Source organism: Protobothrops mucrosquamatus, unplaced genomic scaffold, assembly GCF_001527695.2.
Source record: "Protobothrops mucrosquamatus isolate PMUCROS unplaced genomic scaffold, P.Mucros_1.0 scaffold4388, whole genome shotgun sequence".
Lineage (NCBI taxonomy): Eukaryota > Metazoa > Chordata > Lepidosauria > Squamata > Viperidae > Protobothrops > Protobothrops mucrosquamatus.
In genome coordinates, this window is record NW_015390301.1 from 22,262 (window position 1) to 47,074 (window position 24,813).

Consider the following 24,813-nt stretch of genomic DNA (forward strand, 5'->3'; position numbering starts at 1 on the left):
AAAAAAAAACACAAAGTAAGTTAGATTAACATTTGTGCATTTGCGTTAATAATTCAGATTCCGAAATAGAGACATGCACTCGGGCCACAAAATGTTCAAATGTTCTCTCCCCCAAAATACATGTCTTGATCTCGTTTGCTGCAGTATAGATACATTCCTCAAAACCTGTTGGTTTTTTTTTTCCCCTTTTGGGGCATCGTTACGCAAAGAGGTCTAACAAATAAAATGTTTTCCTGCACTGATTTGTTTTTCCTGCCTCTTCTGCTTTCATGTGACTCTCAGCAGAATGGTTATTAGAGTTTGTGTGTGGTTTTAGGAGGGCTATTCCAGCCCTCCTCCTATATAGTCCATTTTCATTTTGCAAAATAAGCTTCTGGTCCTTATGAAGGAGAACACCAAGCAGGCAGAATTCTGCCCTCTGGCTGATTTAAGAATGAAAGTGGTTCCTAAATGCTTATAGGAGCCGTGGGGGTGCAGTGGTTAGAATGCAGGATTGCAGATTATTTCTGCCAGTTGCCAGCAGTTTGATCCTCACCGGCTCAGAGTTGACTCAGCCTTCCGTCCTTCCGAGGTCGATAAAATGAGGACCCAGATTGTGGGGGGGGGGGGAATGCTGACTGTAAATCGCTTAGAGAGGGCTGTAAAGCAGCATATAAATCCCAAGTGCTATTGCTAAAGAAAGCAGAATCTTCAAAGTAAAGCAAGGAGGAAAAAATGTGAAACAAAAGCCTGGAAGAGCTATAAAAAAACAAGATTACAGTTTTGCTAGCAAGGCATGGCCAAGTATGATTGGACACACACAAGGAATTTGTCTCCGGTGCAGAAGCTCTCCATGTACATACAAGCAACAAGTGATAAATCACAATCCTAATTTATGCTCAATTATTTATTGATACGATAAATTTATGATAAACTCTTTATTGGCCAAGTGTGATGGGACACACACAAGGAATTTGTCTCCGGTGCAGAAGCTCTCCGCGTACACACAAGCAACAAGTGATAAATCGTGATCATCATAAAGTACAATCATCATAAATCATAAGTTACAACCTCTCCCAAAGTCTACAAAGGTGGTGTTGGAGGCGTCCACCTCTCCTGCTCTTTGTGGATGGAATCTTGGCAGGATCGTTGACTGACGGTTAAACATCCGCTGAGCTGTCCCACTGGGTTCCACAGTTTCTAAGGAGACAAGAACCATCAAGTAATCTGGCTGATCTCACCTTGGCTCTTCAGCATCATGGCTTCGACGCTGCAGTTGAAGGTATCTCTAGGAATCTTTATTTTTTCTCCACTCCTCTTCCCCATGCACTCTCTAAAAGGGGAACATGGATCTCTCTCTCTCTGGAACCCTTGCCTCTCTGCTTGGCTAACCTGCCCACCTTCGGTCTTGTAGTCCCATGTCCCGTACCGAAGGCCTCATAGAGGGTGGTCGGCCATCCAACGGATGCTCTTGCGGGTCCGCCAGCAATGGAAGTTGCTGGGCTTCTTTGAAATCAACGATCAGCACGAATTTTTTGAGTTCACCTGCATGCTCAAAGAAGGGCTGAAGGCCTCCATCCAGATAACCATTGATGAACCGGTGAGCATGGTAAGTTCCAGGCAGACTAGGGGAAAGTATTCTTTCCAATCCTTTCAGACTAGAGAACTTGATCTAGGGACTTAAGAACGGTGGCAGGAATTGGAGGTGTCTAGTTTAATGAAGAGAAGGACGAGGGGTGACATGATAGCAGTCTTCCAATATTTGAGGGGCTGCCCCAAAGAAGAAGGGGTCTACCTGTTTTCCAAAGCGCCTGAAGGCAGGACAAGAAGCAACGGATGGAAGCTGATCAAGGAGAGAAGCAACCTAGAATGAAAGAGAAACTTCCTAACAGTGAGAACAATAGTACAGCTTGCCTTCAGAAGTTGTGAGTGTGCTTCATCACTGGGGGTTTTATAAGAAGAGACTGGACAACCACTTGTCTGGAATGGTATAGGGCAGGGGTAGGCAACTTTGGCTCTTTTGTGACTGGTGGACTTCAACTCCCAGAATTCCTCAGACAGCCATGCTGAGGGGAAAGGAAGAGGTTTCCAAGCTGAGCTAAGCTGGCTCAGGAATTCTGGGAGTTGAAGTTGAAGTATAGGGTCTCCTGCTTGAGCAGGGGGTTGGACTAGAAGACCTCCAAGGTCCCTTCCAGCACTATTCTGAATAAATATATATAATACCTTTCTGGGAGCCATAGTAGAGGATCTCTGAAGATGTTAGGTTTCCATGATTGTTGAGAAGACCAGACAGGAAGGGCAGTTCTACCAACTCCCATCATTTCCTCTCTTCTCTAGGATTCGCGAAAGCCATCCGATTTTACCAGGGTGCTTAAGCAGTTCCATGCGGTAAGAAGAGCCAGATTTTTATTCTTAGCCCATGAATCTTAGAAGGAGCGTGCCCCAACCAAAGCAACGGGCAAGCTACCTTTGACCCCAAGCATCTAACATCTAGACCTGGCGTCAGAACTGCCACCTCACTGCCAGTCTGCCATGAACCCTGGGAGGGGGCTGGAAAGGAAAGGGAGGACCATAGACCAGGGGTAGGCAACCTTGGCTCTTTGATGACTTGTGGACTTCAGCTCCCAGAATTCCTGAGTCAGCATGGCTGGTTCAGGAATTCTGGGTATTGAAGTCCACAAGTCATAAAAAGAGCCAAGGTTGGCTCCCCCTGGCCTCGGGGAAAGTGAAACTGAAAGGTGAGAACAGTTCTCGGGTGAGAACCCCGGAGGTCTTCAAGGTTGTTTCTCTGGAGAAGAGAACGTAGAGCGATTGTTTCCGAAAACATCTCTTTTAAAATGGATTGGACAATGAGAGACCGACGATGGGGTAGGGACCAAGGAAGGAAAGTTAACTGGGAGAATTTGGCGTGCGAACCCTTCGTTCTGGCTTTCCAAAACTGTAATTCACTTGACTTCTAGTAAACTATACTTTTGAGTTAAGGATCGTTTTTACTTCGAAGACCAAGTCGAGGCAGGTCCGACGCTAGGCTAGATTCAAGCTGGGAATTGGTTCTTCAACCCGAGGAGGCCAAGTGAAGACCAGGTTCTCCTCAGATGACCTTCTCCTACCCTTCTCGGTCTGCCTCTTGAGGTGACCCCCAGCTCCGTTCTTCTGCAGGGTTACGAGATGCGGACCTACGCAGCTCCTGTCTTTGCCCGTTTCCGGCAGTGTCTTGGCATGACTGACACGGATTTCCAAATGTCCTTGACGTGTGAAAGTTCCTACCTGCAGTTCATCAGTAACTCTAAAAGCAGAGCTGACTTCTTCCTGACGTAAGGCATCAGAAGGGGGAGTCCCAAGCAGAGAAATTCTTTTAAAACATCTTGTACCATCCATGTATCGATCCATCCATTCAGTTTATCTGTCTACCATCTATCTATATGATCTATCTATTTATTAGCTATCTATCATCTATCTATAGTCAATCAACCTACCTCTGTCAATCCATCCATCTACTCAAACTACTATCCATCCATCCATCCCTCTGGCTTGTCTGTCTACCATCTATCTATCTATCTATCTATCTATCTATCTATCTATCTATCTATCTATCTATCTATCTATCTATCTATCTATCTATCTATCTATCTATCTATCTATCTATCCGTCCATCCATCCACCCACCCACCCACCCACCCACCCATCTATCTATCTATCTATCATCTATTTATCGTAGTAGCTATCATCTACTATCTGTCTATCCATCCATCCATCCAGTCCGTCCATCCGTCTGTCCATCTGTCTGTCCGTCCGTCCGTCCGTCCGTCCGTCCGTCCGTCTATCTATCTATCTATCTATCTATCTATCTATCTATCTATCTATCTATCTATCTATCTACCTACCTACCTACCTACCTACTTACCTACCTATTTACCATAGTAGCTATCATCTACTATCTATCTACATCCATCCATCCGTCCATCATCTATTTATCTGTCTGTCTGTCTGTCTACCTACCTACCTACCTACCTACCTATATCTATCTATCTATCTATCTATCTATCTATCTATCTATCTATCTATCTATCTATCTAGTCAACATACACAGTCAACACACACAGCATTAACTAACAGTGAGAGTTGTGTTGTTGTATGGTTCTTTTCAAAGAACACATCAAAAACACCTCAAGAAAAGCTGTGGTCCATCTGGAAAAGAGGGGTGAACTCCACTTCTTCTCCCCTTGGCAGGTTCGACAAGCGTTATTTCCTGAAGACGCAACGGAAACGCGAGATCCGCTTCCTCCTGACCAACCTGCCGAAATACTTGGCCCACATGGAGAGATACCCACACTCCATCCTGGTGAAATTCCTGGGTAAGGCTGGGCCATCCGCTGGCCAACTCAGCGGGGAGCGGAAAAGAAACAAAAAGCGGTTTCAGAGGAAGAACTGAATCCTCCTCTTCAAGTTCTTCCTCTCTTGCTCTCTGCCCCACAGGTGTTTATAGCATCATTGCCCCCCAAGAGAAGAAGGTAGGCAGTCTTCAAACTGAAATGTGTAGCATTTTATCGAACTCCTCTTAATATGAATCAGCTGTGACCTGCCCACTCCCAAAATCTCAACACTTCTGTCTCCTTGTTTCTTCCATTTTAAGAGAGAGAGAGAGAGAGGAGAGGAGAGAGAGAAGAGAAAGAGAGAGAGAGAAAGGAAAGAGAGAGAGAATAGAAAGAGAGAGAGAGAAGAGAAAGAGAGAGAGAGAGAAGAGAAAGAGAGAGAGAGAGAGAGAGAGGAGAGGAGATAGAGAGAAGAGAGAGGAGAGAGGAGAGAAAGAGAGAGAGAGAGAGAGAGAGAGAGAGAGAGAGAGAGAGAGATTTTCACTGGAGGGCTGGCCTTCCTCTTGGGTCTCCCATCTCCCAATCATTTTTGATGGCTCTTGAGGGCCAACATTGGCTTTTGACCCTTCAACTCTTCCATCAACCTGCTCCTCCATTCACCCTTTCTGTTTCTCCCACAGAGATACTTCATCATCATGCAAAGTATCTTCTATCCCCATGAGAAGATTACTGAACAGTGAGTTGTCCACACTGGCTCTAGAGGTGGAAGATGCCTGGAGCTTGGCTGAAGATGAGCTCCACGGGTGTTTCCTTGGACACTCGTCCAGCCTTATGTCAGAAGACTCCAGCGTTAAATTCAGCACCGTAAACATATTCCTTTAGGACTGGATTCCTAGCAGAGATCTTCTAAGCTTTGCTTGTAGATCTCTTTGGGATAAGAACTTCTTTACCATCATCCAATGGTCCTCATTCTCAACATCTTACAGATGGGTGGACTTCAACTCCCAGATTTCCCCTGAATTCATAGCTACTGCTGAGGATTCTGGGACCCTAACCCATCTAAATGTTGCCCAGATGTTGAGGAATGCCCTAACCCTATCCTTACTACAAACTGAATCCACATGGATTGATGCTCTTGATTTGATTTGTTCCTCCAGCTATGACATCAAAGGGTGCGAAGTCGATCGCTGGACAGATCCCAACGTAGATGGCAGTGATGTCATTGTGGTTTTTAAGGACTGCGACTTTGGAGACAAGGTGATCTCCCTTAGTAAGTTTCTGCACGCCACGGTACATGTAATCTGAGATCTTGGATCAGTTCTGATGTCATAATAAAACTCTGCAACTGAACCCATGCAAGATATTTAACCCTGGCTAAGAACGTCTGAGGCCGTAAATGTCTATGGAGGTTCTCCATCATCCAGGTCATGGTTGTCTCAAAGGTGCTTTTTCAGGAGGCCACTGGACTTTCTTGTTTTTCTTTTAAGATGTTTCACTTCTCATCCCAGAAGCTTCTTCAGCTCTGACTGGATGGTGACAAATGGAAGGATTTATACTCCTTGCAGACAGCTGGTCATTTGCCTTCTTTTAACGAGACCTTGAGGCCACTTATCCTGCCAGCCAAGAAGGCTCCACACCCATTTGCACCACTCAGGTGACCCTGAGGACACAGGTAAGCCTCCAAGCGGCCTCAACGACTCTCTCAAAGAAGGCAAATGACCAGCTGTCTGCAAGGAGTATAAATCCTTCCCTTCCCCACCATCCAGTCAGAGCTGAAGAAGCTTCTGGGATGAGAAGGGAAACGTCCAGTTGCTTCCTGAAAAAGCACCTTTGGGACAGCCTGAGGCCGTAATTCTGAATATTGAATATTGGGCCAAGACAAACCCTAAATGTGAATTTATTTATTTTTTTACTTGATGATGTTGTTACTCATTAAGTAGTGTCTGATTCTTGGCAGGTCTATGGGCCAGGTCTTTCTAGATCTTCTGATCTTACCCTACTTCTTTGAGTTGTTCTATGATCTGGCTGGTGCCAACTTTGAGGGCATCCAGCCGTGTCTTTTGACTTAATTCAAGATAAAGTATTACACAGAGTAGCCCAAGGACTTTCCAGCTGTTTTATATTATCCTTATTATTCAGTGGCATGTAGCATGCTCAAAACTGGAAGCCTTTCTAGTTTGAAACAGCTGTTTTTCTGAGCATGGGCAGCCAGGCACTCCAATTCATCCTTGTTAGAACTCAGAACAGACAAATTTTAGGATATTCCTGGTAAGATCGGAGCAATCTGATTGGAACATTTCAGGCTGAAAATGTTTTTGTATACAGTATCCCTGTTTTAAAAAGGTCTGAGGGTGCCAACATTTGGGGGGTGGGAGAGCTGATTCTGGAACCTTGCTTTCTGGGTCCTCTTACTCCAGAGGCCATCAAGCCTCTCCCCTTTTCTCCTCCACCCAGGCCAAGACCAGACCTGGTTGGTGCAGCAAGTGAAATTGGACACCCAGTTTCTCAAAGCTTTGCACGTGATTGACTACAGTTTGCTGGTGGGCCTTCAACCTCTCCATGAAGATGATCGGCTCCTGAACAAGACGCTGGGAAATATATTAGCCAGGACGAGATTGTGAGAGTTTTGCCAAAATGGTGGGTGGGTGGGTGGAGGAGCCCCATATGTAACACTCTGAATCTTGGCTTATAATTTGAAACCAAAACCAAGGTAGTCCCATGAGCCTCAACATCATCAGAGGTTTGCAAGGTCAGATGGCATGAACATAACTGCTACCATTGGTTGGTTGCTTGGTTGATGGTCGGTCAGTCGGTCGGTTGGATGGATGGTTAGATAGTTGCTTGCTTGGTTGCTTTCTTGCTTGCTTGATGATTGGTTGGATGGTTACTTGCGTGGTTGGATGGATGGATGGATGGATAGATGGTTGCTTGCTTGGTTGATGGTTGGTTGGTTGATGATTGGTTGGTTGGTTGATGATTGGTTGGTTGGTTGGTTGGTTGGTTGGATGGATAGATGGTTGCATGCTTGGTTGATGATTGGTTGCTTGCTTGGTTGCTTGGTTGTTTGATGGTTGGATGGTTGCTTTCTTGCTTGATGATTGGTTGGATGGTTGCTTGCTTGGTTGATGGTTGGTTGTTTGGATGGATGGATGGATGGATAGATGGTTGGTTGCTTGCTTGGTTAATGGTTGCTTGCTTGGTTGATTGGTTGCTTTCCATTGTTTCAGTGCCGTTGTAACTTTGAACGGTCACTAAACGGATGGGGGTAAGTGGAAGGCTGCTTGTACACAAACACACCCAGAACACAAACACACCCATGCCTGTCTTTCCTTTTTTCTGCCACCAGGTCGGTGAGCTATGATTATCCTCGCCGCAGCGCTGCCTCGGGGGTGACTGACGGCAGATCTCCTTCCAATACATCTTGCAGCTCCTCCAGCTGTGACCAGATCCACCGGTTGTATCCAGATTACTTGTCCCCCTACTTGAAACCCGATCGGCCTCCGGAGCAGTTGATCCGAAGCGAGGGTTTCATGCGCAACGTGGTGACGCCGTTCCTGATGCAGAACAGCTACGACGACGTGAGCTACATTGTGAACAGCGCCCTCTATGCCCCCAGCCTCTTTGACTTGTCTGATGACTCCTCGGCGCAGCATCGCCGGATCCTGCCCATGTGCAAAAACCCTCTACACACGATCGACGGACCGGATTACCGCTACTACGTAGGGATCGTCGACCTTTTCACCGTCTACAGTTTCCGCAAAAAGGTGGAACATTGGTGGAAGAGCCTCCGTTACAGGGGCCACCAGTTCTCCACGGTGGAACCTTCTTACTACGCTCGGAGATTGTGTCAGTGGGTGGAAGATCACATTATATGAACCGGAAAGGAGGAGCTGGGCCAGTTGCAGTTGAAAGTCGGGTGGTATCCCTGTCTCTTCTCATACGTTCTCCCGGTCCCTGCAGATCACTGTTCAAGTTCCAACACAAGTCACTTCTCGTGATGGTGACCTCCTGACTACCAGGAGGTGGAGTTGAGTGAAATTCCCTAGAAATAGGCCCCCTGGCAGCAAGGACCAGTGGGCAGTTTTCCGCGGAGCGTGGAAGTTCTTGAGGACATTGAGGCGGTGGCTTTGCAAAAACTAGGTGGACACCTCAACCCCGTGGACATTGCAATCGGCGGCGCTGAATCCCTCAAACTCAAGAGACAATAGCACAGGGGTGGGTGGGTGGGGGGCACCATCCGTCTTCTCCCAAACAAACAGTGTCCTCCTGCAAATCATAACTTTCCAGCTCTGTAGGAAAAAAAGAATGGTTGACGTGTCCATCTTGGTGCGGTGTAGGCCAACCCAATCCAGACAAAGGTGTTGGGGCTAATCAAGAGCTCCTTCCTCAAATGATTACGGTCCCGATCCACGAGGGGCAAAGAAGGGAGGAGAATTGGATTGAGAAGAATAAAGAGCTTCCAGAGAAAGGACTGGATTGGTTCTTGAAAACACCACCTTGGAAGTTGTTCAAAAGGTGGATTCAGCCCTTCTACCCTAGTGACCTCGCTGCCCAGGGGTATCCATCTGTCTCCATGTTGCTTTGCTTCCCTCTTTTGGCCCTCTGGGGTTTGGCACCCTAAACTACAATCCCTAGATTTTCAGGTGCCTTGAACTATGGATGAACCTCAACAAATCCGTGGCTGTCTTTCCAGAGGAACAACTCCTGTTGAAAACAGGACATTCAGACCGATTTTATTTTGGAGATGTTTCTTCAAATGTCCTTTCACGGATGGTTTTTGCACATTGACACCTTCACCTTATGCAAATTATATGTCCAGTTGCAGGGCACCTATCCCCACTTCCATGAGCCGTTCATCAGCACTAACACCCAACAATTCTTGACTTAGAGTCCTTCTCTTATAACCTGAGAAAACAGGTGATCTTCATAAGAAACAACTCCTCCGTCACTTCCCTGCTTCCCTTTTTGTACACCATCTAAGCAGAAAGATAGAGCGACACAGCACAGGTATGATGTACAGGTAATCACTGCCATACAGGAGACCTGGAAGAGAAGCTTTCCTATATGTGCTACTAGACTCACTTCTTCTTAGCTTGGTTCTCCAAGCCAATTTCTCTTGATGTTCAGGTCTGATTTTTTTGGGTTTTACCACCTTTGGAAAGATAGGTTAGACATCATGGAGGGAATGGAATAGAATAAGGATAGGATAGGATAGGGAATAAATAATAGAATAGAATAGAATAGAATAGAATAGAATAGAATAGAATAGAATAGAATAGAATAGAATTAGAGAATAGAGTACAATAGAGTAGAGTAGAGTAGAGTAGAGTAGAGTAGAGTAGAGTAGAGTAGAGTAGAGTAGAATAGGAATAGAATAGAATAGAATAGAATAGAATAGAATAGAATAGAATAGAATAATAATTCTTTATTGGGCAAGCGTGATTGGACACACAAGGAATTTGTCTCCAGTGCATAAACGTTCAGTGTACATACAAGCAACAGGCGATAAATCATGATCATAATCAACACAAAACCACACTCATCATAAATCATAAGATACAACGCTCAGTGATGGTCGTAGGGTACTAAATAGGCAAACAACATAAGTTATACTAGGCTACTACATAAAACAACAGAAACCCTAAGATACAAGCGGACAAATGAAGAGGAATTCTACAGCAGCGGGTGGGAGGACGTATGTAAGCTGGAACTTGCACACGTCCTGAACTGCCAGCCCATCAACCCCACCCCCAGCTTAGCGTCTCGTGCGAACTGGGCCCCTGGCTTCAGCACCAGGAAGCCCATCCTGCCCCCGTTCCGCTTTGCTTTCCATCGAGGCGCAGCATGCTGGTGGCAGCAAACAAGCCCTCGTCTGTCAACCCACTGCCCCCCCCAAACGGATCCTGCCCCCCCCCGCCTTCACATACACCCCAGCCCTGACAGCCTAGCCGACCCTCCCACGACGCTTCCACGGAATAAAAGACCAGCCTAGAGAGGAAACCTCGCGGTCTTGCGAAACCATCGCCCCGGCGCGTTCTTGCGCGCCGCGGTTTTCTGCCCGACCTCTCCAGCGGAGGGGAAAGCCCGCAGCCGCCTCCCGACAGGCGGAGTGGGGGGGGGATCGTGGAGGGCTGTGGGTGGGACGTAGGGGGGAGGTCGGAGGCGGAGCCCGCGCTGCTTTGCAGAGCTCTTAAAGAGGTGGCGGTTCTGCCCAGCCGGAGACGAACCGGGCCGCCAGAGCCCGGCGCGTTTGGAGAGGCGCTGGCGCGCGCGATGCTGCCCATTCCCTTGGCCAAGCTGGTAGGTGACCCTGCTGGCGAGCGAGGCTCGTCCTGCCTGGAGCCGGGAGAAATCCCCGGGGGATCCTCCAGGAAGGAGGAGAGACCCCCCCCCCTTCCGACTCTCCCCTTGCGCGCCTCGCCTTTTCCCAGGGCGCGCGCCCTTGGCGCTCCCGGGGTCCCCCCCACTCCCGGGGCGCGCACGGCTGGCACGAGGCTGCCCGCCGCGTCCTTTCCCTCCCCGGGGTTCCTTTGCGCGTCTCCCTGGCGCCCTTCTTCCCTTGGCACGCCCTGCCCAGCCTTCGCCCCCGGCGGCTTGCTAGGAATAAATCGGCGCAGATCTAAGGGTGTGTGTGTGTGTGTGTGTGTGCGTCTCTCTCTTTTCCCCATTGCCATCCTGCGGAGGGGGACCCCTTTCCCCCTCCGCTCCTGTCCCTCGGAGGAGACTCCGGGGCATGTGCAGAGCGTCCTTCTGCGCTCTTCTGCCAGTCTGTCTCTGACCTCTTCTCCCATCCGCCTGGATTCCGGATGGTTAACGCGGTTCAATTCCTTGTTAGGTTGATTTGTGGTTTTTTGGGGGGGGGACGGGGGGGCAAAATTATTCCTATCGACTTGAACAGAGGGACTCTAACCTATGGCCCCTGAACAGAGGGACTCTAACCCATGGCCCCTGAACAGAGGGACTCTAACCCGTGGCCCCTGAACAGAGGGACTCTAACCCATGGCCCCTGAACAGAGGGACTCTAACCCCTGGCCCCTGAACAGAGGGACTCTAACCCGTGGCCCCTGAACAGAGGGACTCTAACCCATGGCCCCTGAACAGAGGGACTCTAACCCGTGGCCCCTGAACAGAGGGACTCTAACCCATGGCACCTGAACAGAGGGACTCTAACCCGTGCCCCCTGAACAGAGGGACTCTAACCCGTGCCCCCTGAACAGAGGGACTCTAACCCATGGCCCCTGAACAGAGGGACTCTAACCCGTGGCCCCTCTCTTAAGAATGTTGTGAACCGATATTTTTAAATAGCTGTGGCCTGCCAGCTATTGAAGGACTACAACTCCTTAGCATCCACTTCTAGGAAGTGAGTGTCAGATCCACCACCTTGGGCTCGGGTGCCTCGCTGACGTTCTGCCATCAAATGGGCAAGGAAGGTGGTGGTGGGGAAACAATGGGCAATAACACTGTATACTTAGGGTGGGAAATCGGGGGGGGGGGAGAGAGAGAGAGAGATTAACAGTTGAGGAACAACAGAGTGTTTTGGAATCCGGTCCCTGCCAACGTTTTCAAGGCCTTGTACCCTGAGAGTGGAATTTCACCAGCCTAAACACCTCAGCACTTCTCAAATATATCGGTGGTGCCGGATTGGCTGCACACGGGCGGACTGTGAAGAAAGGGCCGGGGCAATCAAGAGGTTAATTTTGTATTATTGGGGAATTTCAGATTCCGCCTGACTCTACTGTAACCAGCCTCTCTTAGTAAAAGTGGACTTTTCCACTTCAACCTAACGGAGTCTTTCTTTCACTTTTACTTTCCTAGGACATCTGCCCCTGGGGCAGCTCTGACACGGAGGGGGTTCCTGGGAATCAGGGTTTAACCACAGCGAAAATGTGGCCGGTTTCCTAGCCCTGAATGGATCGTACTTGGAAGAATTCCCTGTCTTCATGTGATGATTGGCCAACCGACTTTATTAATCAACACTTCGCTTAATATTAACCTAGCGTAGTTGTCAGGAGGGGGGAAAAACCCGATGAAATAGTTTTGTGTTTCTCTGGTTGCCACTTAATTACAACACCACTCCCAGTCTACAAGCAAAGAAAGTGAGTTTTGAAATGAGGCTTGCAAAAGCAAACACTCTTCCTTTGTCTTGCTAATACACTTATCAGCTTTGCTGATAATAGATGATAGATCCCTTGGCTAAAACCAGTCCATTTTTTTTATTGCTGTTTTAAAAAACAAAACAAAACCCAAAGTCCTAATTCTGGCAACTTGTGTGACACACGGAATTCTATAATAATAATAATAATAATAATAATAATAATAATAATAATAATAATAATAATAATAATAATAATAATAATAAAAAAGTTGGAAGGGACCTTGGAGGTCATCTAGTCCAACCCCCTGCTCAGGCAGGAAACCCTATACCATTTCAGACAAATGGCTGTCCAGTCTCTTCTTAAAAACTTCTTAACGTTGTAAATAGTTTCTTCAGATGCCGCTTATGGCTTGGGGGACCAGATTTGTTAAGGCCTCAGTAGTCGCAAAGGTGTTTGTTTTTTTTTCTAAAAGGCAACTGGACTTTCTTTCTTTTTTCCTTCCATTAAATAAATCCTTCCATTTCCCACCTGTCAGCTAGAACCAAAGAAGCTTCTTGAATGAGAAGCGAAATGTTTTCAAAGTAAAACATATAAGGAAAGGCTGCTGGAATTGGGTATGTCTAGTTTAATGAAGAGAAGGACGAGGGGGGACACGATAGCGGTATTCCAGTATCTCAGGGGCTGCCCCAAAGAAGAGGGAGTCAAGCTATTCTCCAAAGCGCCTGAAGGCAGGACAAGAAGCAATGGATGGAAACTCATCAAGGAGAGAAGCAACCTAGAACTAAGGAGAAACTTCCTGACAGTTAGAACAATTAACCAGTGGAACAACCTGCCTCCAGAAGCAGTGAATGCTCCAACACTGGANTTATTATTATTATTATTATTATTATTATTATTATTATTATTATTATTATTATTATTATTATTATTATTAATTATTATAAAACAAAACAGGAAAGTCCACTTGTCTTTTGAACAAGCAACACCTGGGGGGTTGAGAATCTCTGTGTGCGTGCAGAAGCCGCCTCTGGAATTGCTCACCTGTCTGTCTCTTTACAGGGCACCTGTCCCAGAATTCCAAGCCAGATACATGGCTGAAAACTCCTTAAAGAATGCAGGTGCTTGTAAGTATCCAAAGGCTCTCAAATCTCCAGAGATCTCCAGATCTCTGCAGTTGATTTTCTGCTCTGGTCTACCTAGTTTTGGGGGGGGGGGAGGGTTGACAAACTTAGACCATCTCTCTAAGATCAGGTGAAGTGTTAATACCACTTTACAATGCTTTGGTAAGACCACACTTGGAATAGTGCATCCAGTTTTGGTCGCCACGATATTAAAAAGATGTTGAGACTCTGGAAAGAGTGCAGAGAAGAGCAACAAAGATGATCAGGGGACTGGAGGCTAAAACATATGAAGAACGGTTGCAGGAATTGGGTATGTCTAGTTTAATGAAGAAAAGGGCTAGGGGAGACATGATAACAGCCTTCCAATATTTGAGGGGCTGCCCCAAAGAAAAGGGGGTCAAATTATTCTCCAAAGCACCAGAAGGCAGGACAAGAAGTAACAGTTGGAAACTAACCAAGGAGAGAAGCAACCTAGAACTAAGGAGAAATTTCCTGACGGTTAGAACAATTAATCAGCGGAACAACCTGCCTCCAGAAGTGGTGGATGCTCCAACACTGGAGATTTTAAAGAAGAGATTAGACAGTGATTTGTCTGAAATGGTGCAAGGTTTCCTGCTGGAGCAGGGGGTTGGACTAGAAGACCTCCAAGGTCCCTGTTTTGTTATCTCTGTTGGGTTGAATCCTGCCTGGGTATCCAGCTGGTTATCGCCGCGTCTTCTTCTCTTCTGCAGTCGCGCCTGTTCTTCACTCTCGTTGTGTTGTGTGCCTGCTGCATCCTTTATTTCCTGCTGTGCCCACACCTTTGTAGCTCCCTGTGTTGGTTCAGCTGCCAGCCTCAAGAAGAAAAAGGGGGCAAGTGGCAACGGAGTTTTAAAACTGCCCGGTTTGAGGGCTACATCAGCGTTCCGGATGGAAAGGTGAGTCCGACGTCAAGGTTGGGAAGAAAGGCAATTTCGATGCGGCGTGGGGCAGGAAAACCTTGGTACCCGAAAAACCCCCTAAATAAATGCATTCTAAATGGCCCCTTGATGCTAGATTTCTCCTTGCGAGAGAGGAGATATATATAGGAGAGTGCTTAAAAATGTGAGAATGCTACCTAGATACATAACAAAAGCTTTTTGACAGTCTGGAGTGCTTATCTAGGAATTAATGCGACCCGAAGAAGAGTTCAGCTACACAAATGGGTGGCATGAAAAGGTTGTGTGGTGGAGTGCTTTTGTGTGGCGTATCAGCCAATCACAGTAAAGTTTTTTCTGGCAAGACCCAGCCGGAAGAAATGTAATATTCTTTGATTATAGCGGGGTTTTACAACCTCGGCAACTTTAAGAATTCCCAGAATTCCCCAGCCAGGAGAATTGGGGAACTGAAGTCCACATTTCCTTCCTTCCTTCCTTCCTTCCTTCCTTCCTTCCTTCCTTCCTTCCTTCCTTCCTTCCTTCCTTCCTTCCTTCCTTCCTTCCTTCCTTTCCTTCCATCCATCCATCCCATTTTTATATGTTTTGTTCTGTTTTTCATTATCTTCTTTCTTTTCTTTTTGGTATTAAAAGCAATCCTTTGTTCCCTCTCCAACTCCTTCCTTCCTTCCTTCCTTCCTTCCTTCCTTCCTTCCCTTCCGTCCGTCCGTCCGTCCGTCCGTCCATCCATCCATCCCATTTTTATATATTTTATTCTGTTTTTCATTAAATTCTTTCTTTTCTTTTTGGTATTAAAAGCAATGTTCCCTCTCCAACTCCTTCCTTCCTTCCTTCCTTCCTTCCTTCCTTCCTTCCTTCCTTCCTTCCTTCCTTCCTTCCTTCCTTCCTTCCTTCCTTCCTTCCTTCCTTCCTTCCTTCCTTCCTTCCTCCCTTCCTTCCTTCCTTCCTATGAAATTTGAAGTTCATTGCTTAGAGTGGTGTTCCTCCACCATGACAATTTTTAATACGTGTGGACTTCAACTCCCAGACTTAAATGAATTCTGGGAATTGAAATCCACACATCTTGAAGTTGGGTTATAATATTATATAACCGTTCGGAATTGACTACGTCGCAAAGCCAGTTCGGAGAAAAGGTGGGAAAGAAAATTGAACATTGGTAGAGGGGGAGAAATCTCTTGGCCGAAGAATCCCCCTCCCCAATTTTAGCCTAGAACAGAGGTCCCCGAACTTTTGGGTCCCAGGGACCGATTCTGTGGAGAAAGGTTTTTCCACGGACCGGAGAGTGCGTGATTTTGTCTGCTGCCTGCATCCCGCGGATGGGGCTTTGCTTGTTTGTGTGGACTGGTTGCTGGCATGCCGCGGCCCGGTACCGGTCCACGGACCAGGGTTGGGGACCTCTAGTGTAGAGAGCAATGCTACGGCCTGTTCTCCACACATCTTCTAATTTTTTCTGTCCCTTCTGGTTAGCCCCTGGCCCAGGTGCCCTGCCGCCAGTGCGCCGTGGTGTCCAGTTCTGGACAGATGCTGGGTTCCCGTTCGGGGAAGGAGATTGACGCCAAGGAATGCGTCCTGCGTATGAACCAGGCGCCCACCCAGGGCTACGAGGAAGATGTGGGCAGCCGTAGCACCCTCCGGGTGGTCTCCCACACCAGCATCCCTTTGCTGCTACGCAACCAGAGCTACTTCTTCAAGCAGTCCTGCGACACCACCTACATCATCTGGGGTCCTCCCAGGTTGATGAGGCGGGAGAAGATCGGCTTGGTCTATCGGATGCTGGCGAAGGTCAAGGAGATGTATCCGGCCTTGCGTCTCTACACGCTCACCGAGAAAATGATGGCCCACTGCGATGAGCTCTTTCAACTGGAGACGGGGAAAAATAGGTGAGCAGAAGGACCTCCCGGCTTCCGTGCTTGGTGACCTCATGGAAAGCTTGGAAGAAGTGGAGCGGCTGGTGGAATTCAAGGTAGCACGTGAGGACCGAAGCGCTCATAATGTTGAGTCACAGGTTCTTGTTTTAGAACTTTTAGAACGCTGTTGTTTTCTTCAGCTAGTCCTCGACTCACAACTGTTTGTTCAGTGGCTGTTACAACGGCAGAGAAAAAAGTGACTTATCACCATTTTTCACAGCTAGGGCCTTTGCAGCATCCCCATGATCATGGGATCGAAATTCAGAGGCTTAGCAACTGCTTCATGTTTATGACGGTCGCAGTGTCCTGGGGGTCATGTGATCCCTGTTTGCAGAATAGAGCTGGAAGGGACCTTGGAGGTCTTCTAGTCCAGCCCCCTGCTCAAGCAGAAGACCCTATACCTTTTCAGATGAGTGGCTGTCCAGTCTCTTCTTAAAAACCTCCAGTGATGGAGCACCCACAACTTCTGGTGGCAAGTGGTTCCACTGGTTGTTCCCACTGTTAGGAAGTTTCTCCTTAGTTCCAGGTTGCTTCTCTCCTTGATTAGTTTCCATCCATTGTTTCTTGTCCTGCCTTCTGGTGCTTTGGAAAATAAGTTGACCCCCTCTTCTTTGTGGCAGCCCTTCAAATACTGGAATCCTGCTATCATGTCCCCCCCAGTCCTTCTTTTCTCTAGACTGGCCATTCCCAAATCCTGCAGCCGTTCTTCATATGTTTTGGTCTCCTGGCCTTGGATCGTCTTAGTTGCTCTTCTCTGAACTTTTTCCAAAGTCTCAACATCTTTTTTTGTAGTACGGTGACCAAAATTGGCTGGAGTATTCCAGGTGTGGCCTTACTAGTGGTGCTAATACTTTGCGTGATCTTGATTCTGTGCCTCTGTTTATACAACCCAGGATGTGATTAAACAACCGGGGCTTAGCTCCTTGGGCAAACCCACCATCAAGCATCTGGCAGAGCTTCGCCTTGATTCCTCCTGCATCATATCTCAGCATCTTCTCTTTCCAACCTGCAGGATGAAGTCCGGTTCCTTCCTCAGCACCGGCTGGTTCACCATGGTTTTGGCGATGGAGTTGTGCGAGCAGATTTTCGTCTTCGGCATGGTCAGTGAGAACCACTGCAAGTAAGTAATTCGGAGGTGGCCTTCCTGGGCTGGAAAGCAGATGAGACCATCCTTCTCTTGATCCCTTCCATCTTGGGAGGCTACGCTTTGAGGTCTTGGTGGCCAAGGTGGAGAGGTGGAGAACATCTCCAAGGTGATCTTGATCCTTTCCATCTCAGGAGGCTATGCTTTGAGGTCTTGGTGGCCAGGGTGGAAAGCATCTCCAAGATTATCTTGAGCCCTTCCATCTTGGGAGGCTACGCTTTGAGGTCTTGGTGGCCAGGGTGGAGAAGTGAAGAACATCTGCAAGATGATCTTGATTCCTTACATCTTGGGAGACAATGCTTTGAGGTCTTGGTGGCCAGGATGGAGAGGTAGAGAACATCTCCAAGATGATCTTGATCCCTGGGAGGCTACACTTTCAGGTCTTGGTGGCCAGGGTGGAGATGTTCTTCCCCAGGTAACAATAACAAAAGAAATCAACCAATGGAACAGGAGTTGCCTACAGAAGTTGTGGGAGCTTCATCACTGGAAGTGTTCAAGAAGAGTCAGGACTGCCATCTATCAGAAATGGTGTAGAGTCTCCTGCTTGGGTGAGGTGGGGGGTTGGACTAGATGACCTATAAGGTCCCTTCCAACTCTGTTTATTCTCTTCTCTTCTCTTCTCTTCTCTTCTCCTCTTCTCTCCTCTCCTCTCCTCTCCTCTCCTCTATTTCATATTTCCATATTCCATATTTTATTCTGTTCCATTTTCCATTCCATTCCATTCTATTTCTATTTCATATTTCATATTCCATATTTTATTCTATTCCATATTCCATATTCCATTCATTCTCCTATTCTATTCTATTCTATTCTATTCTATTCTATTCTATTCTATTCTATTTCATATTCTACTCTACTCTACTGTTCCATATTCTATTCTCTACTCTACTCTACTCTACTCTACTCTACTCTACTCTACTCTACTCTACTCTACTCTATTCTATTCTATTCCATATTCTATTTTCTACTCTACTCTACTCTACTCTACTCTACTCTACTCTACTCTACTCTACTCTACTCTATTCTATTCTATTCTATTCTATTCTATTCTATTCTCTATGGCCTGAATCAGTCTTTTTTGTTTTATAATGGCCAGTTATTTCAAGCTGACTTTGAGGGAATATCACTGCTGCATGTCGGTTCTTAACAGGCCGGGCTATATATAGTGGTTTAAACTTGGCTCCTTCGATTGGCAGAGACAAGAACCAGCCTCTGGTGCCTTACCACTATTTTGAGAAGGGGCGGCTGGACGAATGCCAGATGTACCAGGTCCATGAACAAGCTGCCCACGGCGGGCACCGTTTCATCACCGAGAAGGCCATTTTTTCTCGCTGGGCCAAGAAAAGGAACATTATCTTCACTCATCCGTCATGGTCCGATGGGTAGAAGGGGCTATTTGTGGCTGGCTGGCTGAAGCTTTGCCACGTGGGGAGGCCGGAGTAATTACGGCGTTGCAGAAAACTTGCACGGAAGGACGACGTCTGAGTGATCCAAACATCTCTCCTCCTTCTTCTGTTGACTACCGATTTTTAACTTCCGCTGAGAGACTGCACATTCTTCCTGTTTTGTTTTTTATTATTTCCTCTGTGCCTGCTGACGTGTTACGGTCCTTGCACAGCAAACAGAAATGCTCTTGTCAAATGCTGAGGTTTGATGCTCTTAAGGCAGCTTCCTCTTTCAGGCAGATTCTGGAGGGTTGAATCGAGAAGAAGGAGATTTTGATGTTTTTGTGTTGCAAAAGCCCTCCCTGAAAATTAAAGGCACAACCACCACGAAAGCAGAGAGAGAGAGAGAGGGAGGGAGAGGAAAGAAAGAAAGAAAGAAAGAAAGAAGGGGGAGAGAAAGAGAGAGGAGAGAGAAAGAGAGAAGGGAGAGAAAGAGAGATAGAGGAGAGAGAGAAAGAAAGAGGGGGAGAGAGAGAGAGAGAGAAAGAAAGAAAGAAAGAAAGGGAAAAAGGGGGAGAGAAAGAGAGAGGAGAGAGAAAGAGGGAAAGAGAGAAAGAGAAAGGGGAGAGAAAGAGAGACAGAGGAGAGAGAGAGAGAGAGGAAAGAGAAAGAAAGAGAGAGAGAGAGACAGAGAGGGGGGAGAGAAAGAGACAGAGAGGAGAGAGACAGAGAGAAAGAGACAGAGAAAGAGAGAAAGAGGGGGAGAGAAAGAGAGAGGAGAGAGAGAGGAAAGAGAAAGAAAGAAAGAGAGAGAGACAGAGAGAGACAGAGAGAGGGGGGAAGAAAGAGACAGAGAGGAGAGAGACAGAGAGAGAAAGAGAGAGAGAGAGACAGAGAGAGAAAGAAAGGGGGGAGAGAAGGAGACAGAGAGAAAGAAAGAGAGAGGGGGAGAAAAAGAGAGAAGAGAGAGAGAGAGAGAGAGACAGACACACACACACACACACACACACACACAGATCCTATTTAATCTCTGCTGCCCTCTTTTAACTTGGTAAAATTTGCAATACTTGGGCAGAACCACGGAAGGAAATCCGGTATGTCAAAAGTCCAAAATCGACTCGGATGTTTAACTCAACCAGTCTACACTGGCTTGTTTACAGCTTAGCTAGACCTAACGTGGCTTCTTTCCATCATCATATCCACCCTCCAGTGGCCTCTTTACCAGCTCTCCTGAGCCCAGAGGATTGAGCACAAGCAGTCCTCAAATTACGACCACGTTCGGCAGCGGGATGTCCGTTGCTAAGCAAGGCGGTTGTTAAGTGATTTTCCCCCCAGGGTTGGCTGGTAAGCCAATCACACGGTCCATAAGCGAAGCTGGCTTCTCCCGTTGATTTCGGTGGTCAGAAGCCGAATGGGAAGGCGGTCAGGTGTCCCGGGATGCTGTAACCCTTGGAAACGCCTGCTGGTTGCCCAGCAACCAGATTCCGATCCCGGGATGATGGGGATGCTGTGATGGGGCTTCTTTCAAGGACAGGGAGATGGGTTCAGGTTGCCCTCCTTCCGCCCCCAATCTTTGTTTGGTCCTCTGTGGCAGACAGTCTGCAGCAGCAGCAGCAAAAACTGGGGAGGGAACAACAGGAGAATTTGGAGTGGGGGGGGGGTTAGGGCAGATTCAGGAGGGATTCAACTGTGGCTTAGAAATACATTTTCAATAAATTTGGTTTATTCTTCTGCCTCTTGCTTGTTTCCTTCCCCTTCTCCATCTTTCCTTCCCCCTTCCCTGCCCTTCCTTCCTTTCCTTCCTTCCCCCTTTCCCTTCCTTTCCCTTCCCTTCGCTTCATCTTTCTTTCTTTCTTTCTTTCTTTCTTTCTTTCTTTCTTTCTTTCTTTCTTTCTTTCTCTTTCTTTCTTTCTTTCTTTCTTTCTCTCTTTCTTTTTTTCTTTTTCTTTCTTTCTTTCTTTCTTTCTATCTTCAGTTTCTTCTGCAAACTGGACTTCTCAATGTATATGTTGGAATCCTCCCTCTGTGTGTGTTTACAAACATCTGTAGGCCTTGTCTACTTATGGCTTCCTCAGTTTCCCTCCTTACACACCTCCATAGGCCTTGTCTACTTACGGCTTCCTCAGTTTCCCTCCTTCCATCCTTGGCTGTCATCAATCACCAATATCAATAAATTTGGTTTATTCTTCTGCCTCTTGTTTGTTTCCTTCCCCCTTTCCCTTCCTTTCCCTTCCTCCCCTCTTCCTCTTTTCTTTCTTTCTTTCTTTCTTTCTTTCTTTCTCTTCCTTCCTTCCTTCCTTCCTTCCTTTCTTCAGTTCTGCAAACTTCACTTCTCAATGTATATGTGGGAATCCTCCCTCTGTATGTATTTACACACTTCCGTAGGCCTTGTCTACTTACGGCTTCCTCAGTTTCCCTCCTGCCATCCTTGGCTGTCATCAGTCACCAATATCTTCGGATCCGTGCCAAACTAATAAACTCTCAACCCAAAGGTTTGCTGGGACATTTGTGCAAATCTGTTTGTATTCCAGTTTCTGGAGGCTGAGATAACCCATGGATTGCTTGTCTATCATTGTTCGGTTGAACCGTAGTTGGTTTGTATGCAGCAATTTCACATTCTGAGTGCTGTTTAAACTCGGAACTTGTCTTTTCTTGCTGCAGTTTTCTGGATTTGATCCAAAGCCTGGAGACCAAAACATACGAAGAACGGCTACAGGATTTGGGTCTGGCTAGTCTATGGAAAAGAAGAAATAGGGGAGACATGATAGCAGTGTTCCACTATCTGGGGGGTTGCCACAAGGAAGAGGGGGGTCACGGTATTCTCCAAAGCACCAGAGGGCAGGGCAAGGAACAATGGTTGGAAACTGATCAAGGAGAGAAGCAACCTGGAATTAAGGAGAAACTTCCTGAGAGTAGGGATAATCAACCAGTGGAACAGCTTGCCACCAGAAATTGTGGGCGTTCCATCACTGGAGATTTTTAAGAAGAGACTAGACAATCACCTGTCTTGAGATGGTATAGGTTCTCCTGCTTGAGCAGGGGGCTGGACTAGAAGACCTCCAAGGTCCCTTCCAACTATTCCATTCTCTTCTCTTCTCTTCTCTTCTATTCTATTCTATTCTATTCTATTCTACTGTATTTCTATTCTACTGTATTTCTATTCTATTCTATTCTATTCTATTCTATTCTATTCTATTCTATTCTATTCTATTCTATTCTATTCTATTCTATTCCACTCCATTCCACTCCACTCCTTATTTCTATTCTATTCTATTCTATTCTATTCTATTCTAAAATCCTTTCCTCCAAGCCGAAAAAGAGACCGAAAACCTGGGAACAGCCTGGCCATCTTCTCGCCACGTCCCCGTCAGCTGCCATCCCTTGGGAGGAAAAGTCTTAGGCATTCCCTTTTTGGAAGCTGCTGAAATTGGATCAGGGCACAGCAGGCGGATGAGGAGGAGGAGAGGAGGAGGAGAGGAGGAGGAGGAGGAGGAGAAAGGGGGGAAGCAGAGAGAAAAAGACACACGCTAGGACCCAGCAAACCTCTGCCTTCCAGATTTTCTCGCTGGATGCTCTGTAACCTTCTCAGAGAGGCGCTGCCCTTAAAACGGGGTCCAGCTTTTTGGGGGGGGGGACAGAGGAGAGACCCGACCCCACCTCTGCTTCCCGGAATTTGGAGCTAGCTTGGAGACACTCCCGAACCCCAAAATGCCAGCCTGTTTTTTGTCCTTTTAACTCCTCCGCTCCTTGGAAAACCGGGTGGCTGGACCAGCGGTAAGTTAACCCCTCCCGGGCCTTGCCCAGCAGACTGGATTTTGGGGGGTTAGGAAGGGGGAAACCCCTACTGGAGGAAGCTGGGGGGCCCCCCAACAGATCTTGGCATCCATCTGGCCGGTCTGATTTGTTTCCCGTTGGGAAAAGAAGCATCAGGAGAGTTGATCCCCGTTTCAGGAGTGGCAGGCAGGGATGTTGGAAGACGAGGCGATGTTTGCAGCTGAAAAAGCCTTTAAAAATGGGGGGCCCTCGCAAACCCCCCCCCTCTTTGCAATGTTTTTAGCATTCAGAAGAAAAAGGGGGGCACGGATGTGCCAAGGCAAGGAAAAGAGGCTGGGTGGATTGGATGCCTTGAAGCATCTGGGCATGAGGAAGGGAGGTGATGCCCAATTATTGGGGTACAGCCCTACCTGTCCCCCACTTTGCCCAGATCCAGAGATAAAACTCTTTTTTCTGGGCAGTGGTTGGGTGTTTTTTGACGGCCTGGGTGAAAAAAACCAGAGCTGCCCGGGCATTTCCTGGCAGGCTTAAGGGCCGGGTGCCCCCCTCCCCTCCGAGAATCAGCAGCTTGGCTTAAGATGGATGCTGGATGGCAGCGAGAAAGTGGGGGATGTTGGACCATAGTTTGTTCCTCTGGAGCTCAAGCCGGTCTTTTCCGCTTCAAGGGGTGGATTGACCCACCAGACAATGTGGGGCTTGTTCAGTGAAAGTTCAGCTGACCAGGGAGAAGAGATTGTGGTATTTCTATTTCTATTATTTCTATTTCTATTTTTTCCCCTTCCTTCCTTCCTTCCTTGCTTTTCTCTCTGTCTCTTTCTTTCTCTCTTACTCTTTCATTCTTTCAATTTCTTTCTTTCTTTTCTTTCTTCCTTCCCTTTTACCTTCCACCTTCCTTCCTTCTTTCCTTCCTTTTCTCTCTGTTTCTCTCATTCTTTCTCTCCTACTGTCTTTCTCTTTCTTTCTTTCTTTTTCTTTCTTCCTTTTCTTTCTTCCTTCCTTTCCTTTTTCCTTCCTCCTTCCTTCCTTCTTTCCTTCCTTTTCTCTCTGTTTCTCTCATTCTTTCTCTCCTACTCTTTCTTTCTTTCTTTCTTTCTTTCTTCCCTTTTACCTTCCACCTTCCTTCTTTCTTTCCTTCCTTTTCTCTCTGTTTCTCTCATTCTTTCTCTCCTACTCTGTCTTTCTCTTTCATTCTTTCAATTTCTTTCTTTCTTTTCTTCCTTCCTTCCCTTTTACCTTCCCCCTTCCTTCCTTCTTTCCTTCCTTTTCTCTCTGTCTCTCTCATTCTTTCTCTCCTACTCTTTCTTTCTCTTTCTTTCTTTCAATTTCTCTTTCTTTTCTTTCTTCCTTCCCTTTTACCTTCCCCCTTCCTTCCTTCTTTCCTTCCTTTTTTCTCTGTCTCTCTCTTTCTTTTTCTCCTACTCTTTCTTTCATTCTTTCAATTTCTTCCTTTTTTTCTTCCTTCCTTCCCTTTTACCTTCCCCCTTCCTTCCTTCCTTCCTTCTTTCCTTCTTTCCCCCTTCCCCTTCTCTGCCCTTCCTCCTTCCTTCCTTCCTTCCTTCCTTCCTTCCTTCCTTCCTTCCTTCCTTCCTTCCTTCCTTCTTCTCTTTTTTTCTTTTTCTTTTTCTTTTTCTTTCTCTCTTTCTTTCCCTTGCCTTGCCTTCTTGCATACTGGACTTCCCAATGTATACGTGGGAATCCTCCCTCTGTGTGTGTTTACACACATCCCTAGGCCTCGTCTACTCACAACTTCCGCAGGTTCCCTCCTTCCATCCTTGGCTGTCATCAGTCACCAATATCTTTGGATCAGTGCCAAACCAATAAACCCTCACCCCAAAGGTTTGCTGGGACATTTGTGCAAATCTGTCTGTATTCCAGTTGTTTTGGGCAGTTTCTGGAGGCTGAGATGTTTTGGACAGTTTCTGGAGGCTGAGATAAACCATGGATTGCTTGTCTATCATTGTTCGGTTGAACCATGGCTGGTTTGTATGCAGCAATTTCACATTCTGAGTGCTGTTCAAACTCGGAACTTGTCTTTTCTTGCTGCAGTTTTCTGGATTTGACCCAAAAGCACATTATATTAGCCAGTTCTTCCTGCTCCTCCGTTTTGCAAAATATGAATAGATACCAATCAAAAAGATATCCCTTTAAAATGGCATCAAGCCCTTCTGAGTCATTAGCTT

General features: G+C 46.9%; 2 protein-coding genes across 2 annotated transcripts; both read left to right on the plus strand.

The window, feature by feature from the left end:
• The first annotated feature begins 1,237 nt into the window (after nucleotides 1–1,237).
• PIP5KL1 (phosphatidylinositol-4-phosphate 5-kinase like 1) lies at nucleotides 1,238–8,167 on the plus strand. The gene is made up of 10 exons (XM_015828297.1): nucleotides 1,238–1,261; nucleotides 1,394–1,588; nucleotides 2,317–2,367; nucleotides 3,139–3,293; nucleotides 4,210–4,334; nucleotides 4,456–4,490; nucleotides 4,973–5,028; nucleotides 5,450–5,562; nucleotides 6,747–6,909; nucleotides 7,639–8,167. Exons 1-10 carry the CDS (start codon nucleotides 1,238–1,240, stop codon nucleotides 8,165–8,167), a joined length of 1,446 nt encoding a protein of 481 aa, XP_015683783.1.
• A 5,290-nt stretch (nucleotides 8,168–13,457) lies between these two features.
• ST6GALNAC4 (ST6 N-acetylgalactosaminide alpha-2,6-sialyltransferase 4) lies at nucleotides 13,458–19,261 on the plus strand. Its single transcript, XM_015828299.1, has 5 exons — nucleotides 13,458–13,512; nucleotides 14,241–14,426; nucleotides 15,891–16,303; nucleotides 17,343–17,450; nucleotides 18,671–19,261. The coding sequence occupies exons 1-5, from the start codon at nucleotides 13,501–13,503 to the stop codon at nucleotides 18,858–18,860; spliced, it is 909 nt and encodes a 302-aa protein (XP_015683785.1). The 5' UTR covers nucleotides 13,458–13,500; the 3' UTR covers nucleotides 18,861–19,261.
• The last annotated feature ends 5,552 nt before the right edge of the window (nucleotides 19,262–24,813 follow it).